At 39.8% G+C, this 18,600-nt stretch overlaps 1 protein-coding gene across 9 annotated transcripts in view; it reads right to left on the bottom strand.

Annotated features, from left to right (window-relative positions):
- ST18 (ST18 C2H2C-type zinc finger transcription factor) overlaps nt 1-18,600 on the bottom strand; it is a 144,148-nt gene that overhangs the window by 101,139 nt on the left and 24,409 nt on the right. For 5 of the 9 annotated variants that reach the window (XM_086695286.1, XM_086695287.1, XM_086695284.1 and 2 more), the window contains 2 exons: nt 4,489-4,543; nt 1,903-1,933 (listed from right to left, as the gene is read on the bottom strand). In XM_086695286.1, the coding sequence (XP_086551412.1) occupies nt 1,903-1,933; nt 4,489-4,543 (86 nt within the window). Of the gene's footprint in view, nt 1-1,902; nt 1,934-4,488; nt 4,544-11,166; nt 11,221-18,600 lie in introns of those variants that run through there. The other 4 variants (XM_086695282.1, XM_086695288.1, XM_086695289.1 and 1 more) reach the window with 2 other exon arrangements.

Genomic DNA, 18,600 nt, shown 5'->3' with positions numbered 1-18,600 from the left:
GGATTACTTACTCACTGCATAATCTTGACCTATTTACGAAAACTCTGTTTGCTTTCTTCATCTAAAAATTGGAAATATCATAGTTTCTACCTTAAATGGTTACTGTGAGGATTAAGAGAAATAATAACGTAACCAAGAATGCTCAAGAGTGTCTGGCACACAAGAGCTCAATATATATTAGTTTTGCTTCACAATAATAATAATGATTATCTTAAGTAGGCTTCACGCCCAGTGCGGAGCTCAGTGTGGGGCTTGGATTCACAGTCCGGAGATCAAGACCTGAGCTGACATCAAGAATCAGACGCTGAACCGTCTGAGCCACCCGGGCACTCGCATTTTATTATAATTATTAAAGCTAACAACGTGGTTAAATAGTCACCTCCATTGCCCTAGAAAGGTGATATTACACATTTTCCCCCACAAAGTTGCTGCTCTCTGCTGATTCCTTCCTTTTTCTCTATGAATTATAGATTTCTCCTTAAGCCAAAGCACACACTTACTTGTTCCTTCAAAATTCTCTTTTCTCTTTCAAGTTATTTCTCAAGACTTCTGACTCAAAAGGCTCTCTTCCCTCCCAGATTGGTTTCATTCCCTGGAAGGACGGACTGGAGACACAGTTATTTCGACAAGGGGAAAGACCACGAGTTCACAGGTGCCCCGTCCCGGCAGTGGGCCACTAGGAAACCACTGGAATGGCAAACGTCTCATGTGCTGTGAGCCCTTGATCGTTCTAAACTTCCTTTGATCGTTCTATAGGGAACATGAAGTCTCCAAACAGATAGGCATTTTACATGAGAGCAGGCTTACAAAGCGAGAATTTAAGCGAGCCAGACAATTCATTCATTTAATCCTGTCCTAGTGTGAGCGTGCTATCCGTTCTGCTCAAGTAATTTCAAATATAAACTTCTCGTTGACGATTCCCCACTAACTTGCACAGAGAAGAGATCAGCATGGGTGTCTAACGGTGCTGATAGACACGTGTTCCACGAAGCAAGTGGACTGAAACCGCGACACAATGAATCCTAGGAAACGTGGAACTGAGAGAGCCTTTGCTTCAGGAAATGACAGAACACAGTTGCCTGGAAAAATAACCACGTAAAGAACAGTTTTCAAACGTTTTCCTGAGGAATGCACATAGACCATCGTTTTCAGAAAGGTGGGTTAGATCGTAGGTTGGAGACTTTCTGGGTTTGCAATAGCAAATCTAGACGAGGGACAAAGGACTCATCTTGCCCTGACACCATTTCTCTAAAAAAAATATCATCAGTACAAAATATGTATCGTCGGCACATGTTTCTTTTTAAAATGTATTTTTTCATACACTACACCTTGACAGAGACGCTACAAAACAAAAATTCGAATTGGAGTTTATTTTGCAAAACCTTATTGCAGTGGACTTTTCGTAACATTGCCTGGGGAGGGGCATTCTCAGTATCTGAGGTGGAAATTTTTGGACGCACCCACAAACCTATTATCTTCCAATGTCTACACGTAAAAACTTATGATAGAATTATCTATTTAAAACAGAAACTGGAGAACTTAGCACCTGGGCCATCTGTTGCTCAGGTTCACGGACAACAGCTCGTTCTTCACTGGCCACCAGGGCACACGCAAGCCACGGGTGAGGTATGGGCACAGAAAAAGCAAATACTCCACAGAGAAAAGCGGGGAAACTACATCACAGCAAAATGTGGTTGTGTTTTCTTATCCAAATATTAGCCCTAATTGTTTTGAATCAATTATTGGTGGTTTTTCCCTCTCTTCTCCTTTGGGTTACAGACAAAGAGGCCTGTTGGCCTATGGTTCATACTAACACAGGGATTCTCCGCTTTGAAAAGTACAAAACGTTCTAATGATTAAAGCCAATCGATATTAGAAAAAGTAACATGGGGCAAATCTTACCTAAGCTCCTGAATTAGAGAATCTATTGGCACTGTGGACAAAAAGAAAGAAAGAGAAAAATCAGTTTATAATTTTGAAAACGGTATAATTTTGAAAACTTTTCACGCACCCAGAGTTAATGACCGATAAATGGTTAGTCCAGACTCCGCTTAATTTCCTGCTGGGTAGATTGATCTTTTCTGGTTCTGGTGCTTTGGAAACCAGTGGGTAGATGAATATGGCCCAGAACAGATGACTCTGGCTTTAGTGCCTCAGGTGACCCTGGGGCCTTACAGTCATGGGTTGGGTTTTTCAAAGGCCTGTCTTTAACGAGTCACTGAAAACTTACAAGAATTTGAAGGACTTGAATTCTTTTTTTATATCAAGTCTATTGTTTATATGAAGTTTTTCAGAAGGATCCCAAGCTTACATTTTTATTGACATTAAACAAGTATTTAAATAAAATGGGTAGGGGCGCCTGGGTGGCGCAGTCGGTTAAGCGTCCGACTTCAGCCAGGTCACGATCTCGCGGTCCGTGAGTTCGAGCCCCGCGTCAGGCTCTGGGCTGATGGCTCGGAGCCTGGAGCCTGTTTCCGATTCTGTGTCTCCCTCTCTCTCTGCGCCTCCCCCATTCATGCTCTGTCTCTCTCTGTCCCAAAAATAAATAAACGTTGAAAAAAAAAAATTAAATAAAACGGGTAAAGTTTTACTAAATGTGTCCCAAGATGATGCTCCATAAATTTCACTTGTATGCAGAAGGGAAGATATGTTCAGCTGAGCTAATGTCAAGAATGGTTTAAAAATAAGAATCTTGTAGAAAAAAAAGAGCTTTGATTTTTCTGACAAATGATGCGAACGAAAGAAGTTCATGTTTATAAATACCTGCCTACACAGGGGTAAGCAGCATATTGAGAAAGACAACAGGTGGTTTTAAAGATTACTCATGCCGCACGAGGAAACAGTTGTTTCGTTTCTAGAAGAACATTTTGGCGCTATTTAAGGGTGGATATCATGTGCCAAAAGAATTCAAAGTACAAGAAGAATCGCAAATTAAAAGACCCACATTTTAAAAGTCTGCTAGAATAGTGTGCTTTTAGAAGTCAAAACAAGAGATTCGTATAATCCAAATACTGTCTCTAGTATGCCGGATGTGAGCTTATCCTAAATAACAATACGAGTCATTTTTTTCTCTTAAATTTGTATTCTGTTGAGAAGTTTGCTGCATAAAAGTTTAATGTCTAGAATAACTGCATTCTAAATATCATGATATGTAATGTAGTAACTTTAAAGTAACTTGAAGTAAAATTAGACACTGACATGGTATCAAACTTCTGTTTGGGTAGAAAATGCCGCTGCATCTTGCATAGCATTCTGCATTTTGGTTATCATTGCTAAAGACAACCATGGTTGCATTTGAACTAAAAAAACACATCATTCTGGAATTTATTAAAGATTCTGGGATTCCAGGGGCACCCATGTGGCTCAGTCGGTTAAGCGTCCAACCCTCGACTTCAGCTCAGGTCACGATCTCACAGTTCGTGACTTTGAGCCCCGCATCCGGCTCTGCGCTGACAGAGCAGAGCCTGCTTGGGATTCTCTCTCTCTCCCTCTCTCTGCCCCTCCCCTGTTCACCCTGTCTCTCTCTCAAAAAAAAAAAAAAAAAAAAAAATTGAGGGGATTCTGGACTTCAAGTCAAACAGGAATTATTTAACTTGACTACAAATATGAACATCGCTATGGAAAGCGTTCCATTTGATTAGCGACTTTCGACCGTACATCTCAAACCCTTCTGAACAAACTGCACTATTGCTTCCTGACTCAGGTCTTCCTTAGCGAGGCCTCTGGGGAGAAGAGTTGGGTAAGAAACAGCTATCCAGAGTGTTTTCAGAGGCTATGGTGAGCTACAGTTCTCCATTTAGAATTAAGGGTCACAAAAATATAGCTAATTATAATAAAAGTTATTTTCCTTAAGGGGTATTATTGCCAGTCAATCCTGTTTTCCAGATGTTTAGATCATCAAGGGCCTGTTTATATTTCAATATTACATTACCATCTGTTGGCTCCAAAAAGAGAAGGATAACCAGCAAGTTAAACCTTTCAAACATTACTTTGCTGAGCTGCCGGAAATTCCCAGCAGGGACAGGCAAAAAACAAACATCATCATTTTACTTGAACTAAGTTTAGACTGGGAGCCACTAAACCAGGTAACATAAAAATCAAAACTGGCTTTGGCAGGAAACTAACAATTCTGTCTTTTCCCTTGCCCATTAAAGGTCACTTCAATCATCGGGAGGTCTCTGTGAAGCATCCTCCTTCCCTTGCTGACCCTTGTGTTGTTTTGCATGATGTTTAAATCTACTCATGATCGCATTTTGTAAAAATCAGCATCATACACCATTGGGACTTTTCTGAGTCCTTTAGCTCCTGGTTCATAATATTTAGCTCTCAATGCCGTGATCCAGTGTCCTAGCTTGATTTAAAAAAATAAAAAAAGAAGCCCGGAGGAAGTTGTAATCATTCTGACTACCCATTAGGGACTGAGCATTGGAACTCCCATATTTCATGGTGTGGTGGGCACGGTGTCATGGAACCTGCTTACTAACTCACCCTTGGTTCCTTTAGAGCGGGTACGCAGCGTTTTATCTTCAGTCTCTGCATCCATCTGTAACATGAACACAAAGTCCTGAGGTCATTCCTTTGATATTGACCAAAATATGAAAACGTGTCCTTACAAGTTCTGAAGGTCATTATGAAAAATAGACCAGCCTTCCATGCTCTTGAATAGCACTCATCCTCGGCAGGTATAGACCTGTGACTGCTCTTCCAGTCCATGAATTTTGGAAATACTTTTACAGATGCTGAAGGCAGAGGAAACAGTGACAAGAGGGCAGATGTCCTTGTCCGTAAGTGTTTGCTAGCGATTCAAACACTTCTGGCATTACGCAGATAGAAAAAAAAAAAAACAAAAAAGGATTGTCTGAATAACAGTGGTTGCAAGGGAGACAAAACCTCAAATGCCAAACCAAAAGGTTTCAGGCTGATTTTACCAAAATCTGATTCCTTTGCATTTCTAGACCCTTTCTGATACATACCTCCTTCTAATTCGGGAAAAATAATCCCCTGGGTAAAAAGCAACACGAAGGCAAACCTCTGAAATACCGGCATTTCAAAATACCACTGGAAATGTTGATCATCAAATGACATACACTGACTACCAGAATTCCAGAAATAAATACCGGCTATAATCATGCAAATCTATAAGGAAAGTGGAATTTGAGCATCATGTGTGTCAGCATCAAACTCCCTACAGCATCATTACTAAATATTTTAAATGCGATGAAATAAGCTACCGAAAGGATGGAAAGACTTTTAAAAGCCTGTTGTTTTTGCCCCTCTGGAGGTAACAGTCAGACATGACTACCCCCATCCGTTTCACTAGGACCTTGCCATCGTCTCTAGCTTAATTCACCTTTGCACACTAGCAGAAGGAATTCTTCAATGCAAAGAAGTTGTTTTGCTTGCTGGGAACGCGAGGCAGGCAGAAGGCACTCTCCGTGGCGCCCATCCTTAAATCCTGACACTAGTGTGGATGCCGTGTGACTGCAATGGTAATGGGAGACGCATCTCTGCTCTCTGAGGCTGAGTTGTGATTGAAGGCACTGACCTGCCATAGACTTATAATAGGGGAGCAGGTGTGGCAATGATGGACTTTAATTTCCTTTAATAAACCTTTTATGTGCCACACTTTTACTGCCATTCGACGCTCTCCAAGGTCCTGCACATAATAGGTTCATTACTTTTGATTACTATAGTCTATTGAGACAAACAACTCCAGAACATACTATATATTATGTTCAGTTAAACCAATATAGACTATTTATCCATTGTGCATTTTTTCACCTGCAACACTACAGACAAAATTAACGACAGCTCTCGTAAGCTAAAACTATTAAAACCACCAGTACCCTTTTGTCATCATTTCATAATAAACACCACACCAATCACTGAACTGTTTTTTTAAATTAGCAAACAAAAAAGTGTCCACTGCTTTTGCTAAGCAGCAGTCACTTTCGTCTAAATAAAACGGTCCATCGTTAGGAATATTTGAAAACCACATGATGAGAGGAAACAACGATAAAACAGAGGTGATTTTTTTTTTTTTTTTTTGCCTGTAGCTTTCCCTTCTTTTAAAACCACATGAATTTATGACAGATGTGGCACTGCCTGGGATTAAAATGGCTTGGTTTACTCAGGAAGGTGAGCATTGCGTTGTGAAATCCTCCTCCTCCACGAGTATCTCTGTTGCATATAAATTGGCTCAACTCATGCAAACTCCCCTCCATGGGCTACAGGAGTAACTCGATTAAGAGAGGTCAGTAGCAAGGAGAGTTCAAATGACGAAAACCACCAACTATTTCTGAGGAAGCTACTCCAGTGGGTGAGTAGTGACTCAACATAACTCTAACAGTCTCCTGCCACACAGGTGCTATGAGCTCTCCCCAACCACTCTGAAAAACCTCCCCCAAAAAGGCAAGTGAAGATTGAACTCCATGAGTCTCTTAATCGAAACTGAAACGCAGGTTGCAAAGAGTGCCCTGAGGTAAGCAGAAAAGTTTCAGACACCTACTTCAATGTAATCTTCTTTATAACAGCTTTAAGACTATTTCCATTTTGCAGTTCAGCTATCCCCTTGGACCCGCCTGGTCTGCAACCACTCCATGCAGCCGCCTCCCCATTACAGTCATTGGAAGGAATGCATAAATATTCATGGATCTCTGCTTGATTATGCTCGGAATGCTAGCCCCATAATTGTATTTTGTGGCACAATTGTCCTCTTGACGGTGTAGCATATACATCCTATGTAAACATTCTAAAGACTGGTAACTAAGCTAAGTTTTCAAATTTAACTTGTGGGCCAAGTGGTAGGAGTGAAATGGATGGAGGCCATATATATTAATATATATTTCATCTTCTTTCTCCGCTTCACAACTATAAAATAATAATAAGTTACTAAGTTCCGTGCCTAGTCCTGTCTGATAGCTCATTGGGGAATAAGGACATCAGAAACCTAAAGCAATGTGCTTTCTTTTTAGGGGCCGAAGGTTTTAACATTCATGAGGTGGCTCGCTCTCCTGACAGATCTCAATCTGAAGGTAAGTCTTTGTTTTCCAAAACCTTATAAATGGGAGTGGAAATTTCTAAGTATTCTTTATATGGAATACTCTCATGGATTTTAATACATTCCCAATAAGCAGACTTAATTTTGGTAAAATCAAACCTCAGATTCAGTGTGTACCTCCTTCTGGGAATGGCTCCTTAAAGGTAAGAAGAGGTTTCTGCCTCAGGGCGTGTGTTGAGACCAGGATGGGGGTGGGGATAGAATTCTCCTCCTTTAAACTTTTCCCAGGGCTATAGGGAAGACTGACCTAACTACCTCCTGCTACGATCTGGGAAACTACATTTCTCTCTGGGAACATTTTTTTTTTTTTTCCTGTTGGAAAAGAAGACTTGATCATTTTTACTGCTTAAGTCCCAAATGCTATTGACAAGGCTCCAATGAATTTGGCAACACTTAATGAATCACTTCCTTTCTCAAAACAGAGATTTGATTTTCTGAAAAGCTGTTCTTCTGGAGGTTTCTTAGAACCTTTGTCTATCTCATTTCATTGTTTATGGATGGGAACAAGACAAGATATTTTCTCAGATACCTCCTCGCTCTGACAATCTATTTCTCAATAGATATAAAATATTAAAGGTAAGCTTTGCCATTTATTTTTCTTGATCTGAAACTACTTTGAGAAAAGTACATTTAACCTACAAGTATGAAGATTTTACGTACAACATTTATATGCAAAGGAGAAAAAAGTGGTTCTTTCTTCGGTTTCATAATAAAGCCATGAAGAAAAATTTTAAAAGATTTCACTTCTCAGTTCTCTGGGAAGAGGAGTTAATAACAAGGAGAAATGACAAGAGGGAAAGACACTTATGAGATAAAGAAGGTGACAACGCAAAACTTGTAGGAAGGACATGTAAGAACCAACAATAGAAACATGTCGATAGACAATGAAGAAGAAAAATAACCATAAAATGAAATTTGATTATTTAACTGAATTTGGAAACCTCTTATTTAACATCCTTATATACTTACAAACTTATATACAGGCATACGTCGTAAATTCCTAGTTACTTTTATTTGACCATCTTTTCTTTTTTTTAAATTTTTTTTTCAACGTTTATTTATTTATTTTTGGGACAGAGAGAGACAGAGCATGAACGGGGGAGGGGCAGCGAGAGAGGGAGACACAGAATCGGAAACAGGCTCCAGGCTCCGAGCCATCAGCCCAGAGCCTGACGCGGGGCTCGAACTCACGGACTGCGAGATCGTGACCTGGCTGAAGTCGGCCGCTTAACCGACTGTGCCACCCAGGCGCCCCTTGACCATCTTTTCTTACTGGCACTTATATCAGGGACAATCAGCAACTCTCCTGTCCACATCACCCCAGTGCCTTCCTTTGGGCTGAAAAGGGAGCTCTGAAATTGCTGGTTTGTAGGAATGAGAGCATCAAGGAGCAGGACACAGAATTCGTAAACTCAATTTTGCTTTCATTCACACAAGCAAAGTACTGGTATGTGAGGAGATTTACTTCCCTTTGATTTTTATTGTTCGCTCAAAATCTCATTTTAACATAATGGTAAAAAAATTTCTTTTCAAGTAAATATTTAATCACTTCTTAAAAAAATATCTCTTGGTGATGTTGAAGTTTTATTTTTCCTTTCAACAGCACTGTAGACACTGACATCCTCTCTCTCTCTATACACACACACATATTTATATTTATAAGTAGTCACGGATTTCTTAATATTAACAGAAAAAGCTATAGTGATCATAACGTTCTGAGTATACATCTTGATTTAATTAATCTTAATACTGTCTAATACACATAATCTCTGACGGTAGCTACCTTTAATTTGAGAAGTCCTCCACATACACTCAACTTGCAATAATTTTCACTTTTAACAAGATTTCATTGTGTTGCCCTCCTCAGGGCTTTGGACTGGCCATGCATTTTTGTAGCTCGTGCCACATGACTTGTGTTAGATGTCGTTTCAGTCCCGGGGAACACGTGGCAGTGGAGAGAGGAAGCTCTGTGGCTGCCGAGCAGAGGTCCTGGGGTCCTCTCTATGAGGAATCTTTTATCCTCAGTGGATGCTTCCTTTACAAAAATCATTTAAAAAAAAAATCAACAAAGAGAAACTCAGGAAGTTGGAAAAGGCGAACCCCAGAAAACGAAACAACCAGAGGATGCCAGTATCTTAGGATGCAATTTGGCCAGATTGAAGAACAAAGAACCTTACACGGAGTGCCCTTTCTTTTTCTGATCCTGGCATCATTTTCTTTTAAATACAGGTTTGGATCAGCCCAAAACGGCAGCAAAAGCTGTCTCCCTGTTACACAGGGAAAGGACGGGGAACGTGAATTGTGATACTAAAAGAATAGTTTACTTATTGAGAGGAATACTGAGATGGAATGTTCAAGTATTTGTTGTCTCTCTTTGGACCCTCTTTTTACTTTTCTGATTTTCTTTCCATATGTTTCTTGATTACTCAGAAAGGGTATTAAAAGAGTAATAAACTTTTTAAAAAATGCCAACTAATAAAAAACTTCTTTACATCATTCAAGCTGTCATGTTAATAATTTTCACGACCTTCTCTAAATCCCTTATTCTAAACACAATGAAAATCTTCTGGCTCCTTTATTAGGGCACAATTATCCCTGATTCCAACTCTCTGTTCCTACCTCTATGTCTCTTGTGATACAGTCTTTGATCCTGTAAGAAAGCCAAAGAATTGAATGATGTGTTCCCTTTAAAATTTTTTAAAAAATTTTTAATGTTTATTTCTTTTTGAGAGAGAGAGAGTGAGAGAGAGAGAGAGAGAGAGCGAGCGAGCACGGGTGTGGGAGGAGCAGAGACAGAGGGAGACACAGAATCCAAAGCAGGCTCCAGGCTCCAAGGTGTCAGCACAGAGCCCGAAGCGGGGCTCAAACTCACAGAATGTGAGATCATGACCTGAGCTGAAGTCGGAATCTCAACTGACTGACCCACCCAGGCGCCCCAAATGATGTGTCCTCTTTAGATTGAGGATTCATCTCTTGTCTGCCCTAATCCTTCCCACCCCGACAACCGCCACACCTCAGGAAGCAGCACCCTCAGTCCTCGGTCAGATCAAGTCCAGTGCTCTGCAACATTGCGCTTTCTGAGGGCCAATGGCACCACATTCCCCCTAGAGGAAGTGATTCTCACAGGGATTTCCAGACTCACTCAGAAACTCCCTGCAATCAAAGCAACCTTAGAGCAGAGACAAGCTTGGGGAGCTTTATAAGGAAGTTGATCTATTCTGAGCCTCATTTCTCATTTCTGAGTTGTCACTGCTATTGTAGACTTCATCCTGTAACTTCGCACAACTGGCAAAGCGGAATATAAACCAAAGCCATATGTTTGTGTCCTTTTGCCAAACGACTCCAGCAAATAGTTCTATTATTCCCTTAGGTAGCCAACGTGTGCCAAGGATTTCTATTAGTCGCTGTACCATGGCCTCTGAGTCACAGCTTTGTGACATAAGGGGGCAATCGCCAGCTTTATGTTTTAGGAGACTTTTTTTTTTTGGTATTGTTTTTAATAGGCTCTGTTTAAAGATAGCTCAGAGTAAGTAACACCCTAAAAGGGCCTTAAAAATTGTTTTTCTTGCTGATGTATTGAGCTGCCTGTGCACCAAATACGTAATTGTCAGAAGACAAGCTCCTTCGTATAGGGATAAGTTATTTTAAATAGGTTTTTCCCAAAGTCAACTCAAGTCCTTACTTCTCAGTGTTTGTAGGCATTAACTGTAGAAGTCACCCACAGTGCCTTTAAAATATCTCACTTGTTTATTCTTAATCCTTAAGTAAACTAATTTCTGTACAAATGAATTTAAATGGACTTTTAAGACTATTTTAATGCTGAACTTTTCTTTAAAGGTAAACAGGTATGAACAGATAATATATACCAATCGATATGCAAAAGCATTTGTAGGCTCAAAGGACTTCACCTGTTTCATACTTTTAAATATTAAAGCAGTCAGGCTTCTGACAAAAATGCCAGTTCTAAATTCAGCGCTAACAAATTCCTTTCAAAGCAAATCCACAAAGTGCTGTTATAAAGGAGAGCTTTTATATAAATGCTTTGATTGGCTGCATTTTATTTCAACATATTCTCCTTTTAATTAAAAAAAAAAATGTTGCCTTACCTCTCTTCTTCTCAGGTAACTTGTATGCCAACTCAGTTTGCCCTGCTTTGTCAAAGTGACTAAATGTGTTTGTCCACTTTAGTGAGAAGTCCTTAAATTCATTCTATTGAGGAAAAAAAAAAAAAGAAAAGAAAGGAGGCACAGCAGAGAGGACAAATGAAACAGAAGACCAGCTGTAAACCCTGAAGTGGACAATGGGCAACACACTGACACTTTTACCTGTAATTTGCTTGGGCTCTAACTCTAAACAGAAAGAAAAATTTTATGCTACAATATCAATCAGAAAAAGATTCTTACGGTTTTAAAGGTAGCCAAATTCATTTTGTTTCTATTACTGATATCTATATATATATATAGATATATATATATATGTGTGTGTGTGTATACACACACACACATATATATATATATATCGTCTTCAATTTATAGACAAATTGGATAAAAGGGACTCTCTATTATTACTGGTATTTTTACTTTTAACCACCAAAAAAAAAGTTCAGGCAAGATTTGGAAAGTACTATACTCAAGAAGTCACAAAAGACAGATTCAAAATTCATCCTTTTGCTGTTTAGAGCCCTCTTTAATGAGGCTGTCGTAATCATGCTATTTGCCAATATTCCAACCCGCTTTCCATAGAAACAATTTGCCGTTGGTTTACTTTGCACCCATAGAACGCAGAGCTGCTTCTCCTCTATTTGGTCTCGGGGCTGGGAACAGAATCTGTCTTTAGGCCACTTGGCCCTTGAGAGGAAACTCTGAAGTTCAGCATAGCGCACTCAGCCTCCTAGAGAGGGGCTATTTCTACAAATAGCACATATATCAATGTGCATCTAAAGAGTTTATATCCGGCAGTTCTGCTATTGTGTCAAACACAAGCCACCAACCTTCCTTGCAGAAGATTTCTATCTTCCTGTATTTCCCCCTTTGCAGTAGATTGTGAAGTACTTGGCTTTTTAACCATAGATTTCTGGATCACTTGTAAGCTTTGACCACACATTAAGCAGATGCTTCTTCGACGCAAGTCAGCAACCGTAGTTCCTGGGGAAAAATAGGTGTAAAACTCTCTCCAGTGATAGAGCAGATTACTGCATGTGATGTAAGAATTGAAAAGTGGCTCAGGGGCTTGGGAATTCTTAGTTTGTTTTCGATTGCCACCGAGGGGGATAAAAGGGAGGGGGGCTTTCTCTGGAAATGCGTTTGGCTTCCTCTACCTCACTCTCACTTCAGAAAGAGTCCCGAAGCTTTCCACCTGCCTATTCCCTTTTGTTTGCCATACTCTAACCTAAAACAAAAGATCCTGGAAAACAGTCACACTGGTGAGCAAAGCTCTTTCTAAATCCTGAAAGTAATGGCTTTTTGTCTAATACCCTATCGTGTTATGTATTTATTAGCAATACATTTTCCATTTATTTTCTCAAAGATTGCCAATAAAGAACTGAATCACATAAGGGAGTAGCTGTAAACCCTGTGAGTTCCCTAATGTCAAACTCATTAGCATCCGAATAAGCACACAGCAGCACATCATCTGCACAATTGCAATTTTTTACTACTTTTAATAGCGTTTCTCAAAGGGCTCATTTTCAACTTTCTTCAGTGGTTAGTTGGTTCTCAGGGGAAAAGTAGCTTCCTGACGCTCGCAGCTTCCACTCAACAACCCGGCCGTTTGCTGTCAGATGCATCAGCCCTCTGCCCTAACCCCATCTGCTGTCTCTCCCCTCCCTGGGGAGGAGAGTTAAGGCAGCACAGCTGAGATCGACTTGGAGAAGTGCACGGAGGGCACCAACAAAATATAAGTTTAGGAATACGATTTGACACAAAAGGGCCGGAGAAGTCCAGGTACGCCCAAATACAAATGGGAAATTCGAGCCTTTCAGAGGCTCCCCAGTGCACGTGCCTATCATTCATAACTCCACCCACCCGCTCATAGAAACACACTGGTGGCTGATGCCAAAAGGAATCTTCCACTGAAATCGGTTCCTTCTGTTCCTTAAGAGTGTCCTATTGTTACATCAGGGAGATACCTTATTCAAAAACCATAAACATTTTTATCAATTGCCATACTTCAATCTCTTTCGCTGCTCTTAAACCATTCTGTAAAACTTGAGGACTAACTCATATATTCATAGGAAATAGACATTGTGGAACAGTGAACTTAAGTCCTGGCATCTTGACCAACTTCCCATGACTCGTAACACAGTTAGTTCTATCCCCCTACCAGGATGAACACTTTTCCATTAAAGCTCAGACGTTTATGAAACCCAATCTTAAAAGGTGAAACTACATGCCGAGCACCAAAGGGTTCGTAGCCTAATGGGCTACAGAGTCCTTAAATGTGCTCTCTAATTAAGACGTGGCTTTACTTGTTAAATGGAGTCATCACAAAGTATTTCATTTGTCTGCTTTACTATATGCCAATAATTAGGGCCTCTTAGTTCTTTACAGCTGCTTCATGGGTGAATACTTGCTTCTGGAAAAGACGGTCCCTTCAACCAACGATACGGTAGAATGGATCTGCTCTGTGGTTTTTTTCAAAGGGTATATCAGATTATATTTTAAAGGTGGTCGGGGTGGGGGGAGTGAGGGAGTGAATGACCTAAAGTAATACGATGTATATGCCCACTGTATCCTTAAGCAGAGAGCCACACGTTGGCTTATGGTTAAAAACAACAACCACAACAAAAAAACACGTAATATTAAAAAAAACACACACACCCACAAAAACTCCCAACTAAAGTGAAAAATCTGATGGCAGGGCCAATAGATTTAATATGAAAGGCCTATTACACTTGTAGCCCTACAAGTACTAACTAATATAATAGGAGCTCACCACCTCCGCCCATTTCTGTTTGGAATTTGCTGCCTGATGGAACCAGACCGCTGTATTTCACTCGGGATGGAAACGCACGGCTGGGTCCTCTCGGAAGTTTGGAATGTTAATATAAGCTGCAGAGACAGACCACTCTTAGTCTCTCCAGCAGTAAAATAACACCAGAAGGATGCCAGCATATTCACCTCAGCACTGCCATCATTTGAGGCCGTGTCTGCACAACTTCTAATAGCTTTAATCTCCTAAATCGCTTTTCAAAGATTCAAGTCTTTACCGATTGTTCATTAGGGGGAATGATGAGAAAGTGGGGTTGGGGGGAGGGAGGGTATCCTGGCTCAGTTCATTTTTTTTGAACCCTAAGGCAAATATCCTTCACAGTCCTAAGTTTCCAGGTGTATGTTTATACGAATCAGCATGATAATTTAACTTAGAGTCAAATTCTGTAGAAATCTGAATGATAGGGTTCCCTAGACAAATTCCTTGTTTTCCCATTCGCCCTGTAGCTTCATTAAATATCTAATGAAACCCCAAAGCCCTTATTTTGGAATGTCTAACCAATGAGCTATACAACTGGCTTTTCCATCATAGTCACAGATTATATATTTTCAAATCAATACCCAAAAACTATGTCAGCCTATCGCCACCGTATATTCACGCCATCAAAGGTGACTTCTTTCTGTTTAGCTCTCTAGGTTGAGATTAGAGGATATGCTTCACTGGCTGGAGCAAATGAAGAGGGGCAGTGAGTTTCGTCTAAGTTGTTTTAGGCAAAGATAAATACTGTTTATTGGCCACCAGCTTTCCTTTTACCATCAACCCCTATTCAGCTCCTGATCGTAGTAGGGGTGGCGGAAAGAGCTTCAGCAAATGGGGAGCTACTCTGCAGAGGGACCAGCCCCCACTCCAAAGTGGGTCAACAGTATCACTCACTTTTAGGGAGAACGTCTGGATTTTAAATCCTTACGTATTCAGCAAGACTAATTCTTTGATATTAGCAACCAAAATGCCTTTCGTGATCCATTTTGAACATTTTTTCCTTCCCTGACGGATTACTGAAGTTCAACTATAAAAAAGCCTTCCCGCCACTCAGCGTAGTTTGTCATTTTAAAAGAATAAAAATAAGATCTGTCAATGTACAACATTTCCATGAATGGATTTAACTGATTTTTACTGGTTTGCCTGGCTTTTTGATATCTCCGCCCTCTAGAATCTTTCAAGGAATTTTAAGTCCAAGGAGTGCTATGGCAACTCTGATCTCCTCCCAGAAAACGCAATTTTTGCTCTGCAAATTGCTGAAGTCATACAGAGCATCAAAATCACTTCTGGTTTCCACTGTGATAGATACAAAGTAATTGTACTTGTACCAGCAGTCATTACGGTATTTGTTTTTGTCCTTCCAGTACCTGCAAAAATTAAACACAAGCCTTTTCTCCTTAAACTGGAAAGCAATGCCAATAACTTGTGCAACACCCATATTTCTCCCTGCAAGAAGATTTCACTTTCACCTGATTTAAGTAACAAAATAGCCCTCGAAGATACTTAAAGCCTTGCTGCAATTAACATAACTGCATTTAGATGCCATTCATGACTGATAATTCCAACACCTTGTGGGAAAAAAAAAGTTGCATGCTGTAAACATTATAAACATATTCAAATAAGCTTAACACAATGTGCCATGCTTATTTTTGCCTAGATCATGGACCAGCGAAATGGTTAATGCAAATGGATTTATAATTTGCTTTGGGGGGCCAGTTTCTTCTCCTTATTTATTAGCCCAGCTGATGGGGCAGATTTGATGAGGCACTTCTGGAATAATTGAGTCATCACACAAAGAAGGCTGCTAGCATTCAGAGTGGTTTTATCAGCAGCAAGCAGGCCTGATTACTGACAATTACACTCTGATCCGGTGATGGAGGAGAAAGAGCCAACGAGTGGGAAATGTCCGTGTTTCTATCCAGGAATAATTTCTACATTCATTTTACATGCTAAGTGTTTCCTATCTCTGCATAATAAACTGTAAACAGGAATAGATGGCACAATGTCCCTTAATATTTCCTGGTAATGAAGACACAAATGTACAGTGAGTGCTGATAAATATAGATGAAACATAAGCTATTCTCCTAGTCTGTATTGTTACCTTTAAAACAAATGCATTTTTGTGGTAAAAGCATAATCATAGCTAATGCAAAAAAATGACAGAAGATTGAAACTGTCCTTGTAACTACACAGAAACTTTGTAAAAGTCCTGTTAATCACTGCTGCTTTAAAGGCTCAGGAGCTGAAGGTGAGATCCGTGGAACCACATCATTTTGTTTCTCAACAGTCAACCGGGAAGAACTCCTCGGCTGAGACACAGCAGAGGACAACACGGAAAGCGACCTCCGTTAGCTCTAGGAGACAGCGCATCTCAAGGCGAAGCTGAGAAAACAATGAAGCTGGCAAGGGAGGCATCTTCGCCAGCATGGACGTCCACCTGCCCTCCATCGGGCCTTTCAACAAAATGTTCGCCCCACGGTTGTCTGATCTGTCATGTAGAACAAGGCATCGCTGTCTTCTAGAGGGGCTTTTTTTAACCACTTGTTTGTGGCATAGTTTATTAATGTAACGCTGTGAGCAAAACTGCATCTCGTGGAGATATCTTCTTAAACTAGCTTTCCTTCTGACTCAAAATCAAGTTGCAAATGCCCAAAGGGGGTGTTCACATTTCTTAATTTTAGTGGCAAAAACTTTAATTTCCTGTTATATCAAGAGTTTCCTCTTTTAAAAAGCCAATCAGGTGTGAACCCCACATAATGAACCTGCTTGGATCTGTTTGCTTAATCTTTTTTCTAAAGCTCCTTCCTGACTGCCAAAGAAATAAAAGTTATCCTCTGTTCTCCTGTGGTAACTATGGAAACTCTGTTTTATTAAACTAACCACTTAACTTCAAGGCTTGTGTTGCAACTAAAGGTGCTATTTTGGGTGAGTCCACACTAAACAACCTTACAAGGTCAAAACATTTTTAATAAAGTTCAAAGGGCACTTGTTGATTCAAAAATTCCCTTTATGTTATGGAAAGGGAATTTTCTCTACTTAATCTATTTGATTACATAGATTGCTATACACTATGCTCTAGAATAATGCTTAGACATGTTCCATTTTCCTGATCCATTTTTAAGAGATTTTTAAAGAATTTTTCCCCACAAGTCTGCTGTTTTTCCCAACAGTAACTATTTATCATTAATATCTTCACCACATTCTGTACATTTAAATGAAAAGGATAGAGTCATTTATCTTTATTATCTGACTATGAAATATGGAATGGGAAAATCTACTGAAATCTACAGAGCAAGTGACATGACCCTCAATTGTTGAGGCCTGTGGGGCACTGGATTTTTGAAGAATGATCCTTGGATCTTATTCTCAGTGCAGTGTTTAATTTAATACAGATCCTTTTAATATAAGTATATTTCTCCTGGAAAAATTTACTTATTATTGGCTGAATACACAATTCTTGAGTACCAACCGATGGATTGCCCCATATGCAACAGTCAGCATGAAGAGACAGATAAAGCACAACTCTTGTCCTCACGAGTACAAACAAGCAAATTGAGGATTCCAGTGAGATGTGGCAAGCATGATTATGGAGGGAGGCAGAGGGCACAATGGGACCAAACTGGATAAGCTTCTCGAAAATGAGGTTTCCTGAAGAATTCATCCCTAGAGAGATTCAGAGAACTTTGACTAAAATAAATAAATGTCCCCAAAGGCCAATTGAAAAGATACAAATAGTTGACATTGTACTTGGCCTGGCTAAACAATGTATTACAGCCATAACTTTATATAGTTACACAAGGGTCAAAGAAGACTAAACGGTCAAAATTAAATAGCTACAATTAAATGTTTAGAATCTGTTCATTTCACCTGTAACTTTCAAAGGAACTGTCCCCTTTAGTGTCAGAACTATAAAATCTGTCTGCAAAAAAGGGATTTGTCGCTCGTGTAGTGGATCGAGTGACAGCATCTCACAGAATTCTGCATCCCAACAGTGTTTTGATGGCACCTTCATCTCGATTTGTCCGTTGGGTCTAATATTATCTCACTCATGTCCCTTTGACCTTCTCTGCGTCAGTATAAGCTCATGGAAGCGAGAGGCTGTGTCCTGTTGACCTTTCATTGCAACATAATGCTGCGGCCGGCGTAGGTACTCAGTAGACGATTACTGAGTTAAATCAAAAAGAATATTCTTCAGATGCTTGAGATAATACTTCATTAACTGTATTTGAATACAAAACATCCCAGACACAAAGCATCCGGAACTCTCTAGATTTTTTTCTGATTGCTCTCCCAGCTAAGGAGATTTTATAATTTTGTCTTCCCTCATGTTGAAAATGTCAGCTCCCGAAAAATTCAAACAAGAGCAGGCATGAAATGTAACAGAATTTATGGTCAGGTTTCCCCAATGTCTACTTTTATCTAATTTATATGAAAAGTTATAGTTTGTGATTTAAATTGACCCTCTTATGGGAATAAAAGCCAAAGGTAAAATTAGAAGATAGTCTTATTTTTCCAAATTTGTCAAGAAAACAATCTAGGAAGATCTCTAATTTTTGTAAACTATTTCCAGT

The sequence above is a fragment of the Puma concolor genome, chromosome F2 (assembly GCF_028749965.1).
Source record: "Puma concolor isolate L17-30 chromosome F2, mPumCon1.1.hap2, whole genome shotgun sequence".
Classification (NCBI taxonomy): Eukaryota; Metazoa; Chordata; class Mammalia; order Carnivora; family Felidae; genus Puma; species Puma concolor.
Note: the sequence above shows the minus strand (reverse complement) of the source record. Positions and strands in the feature narration are given on the sequence as shown.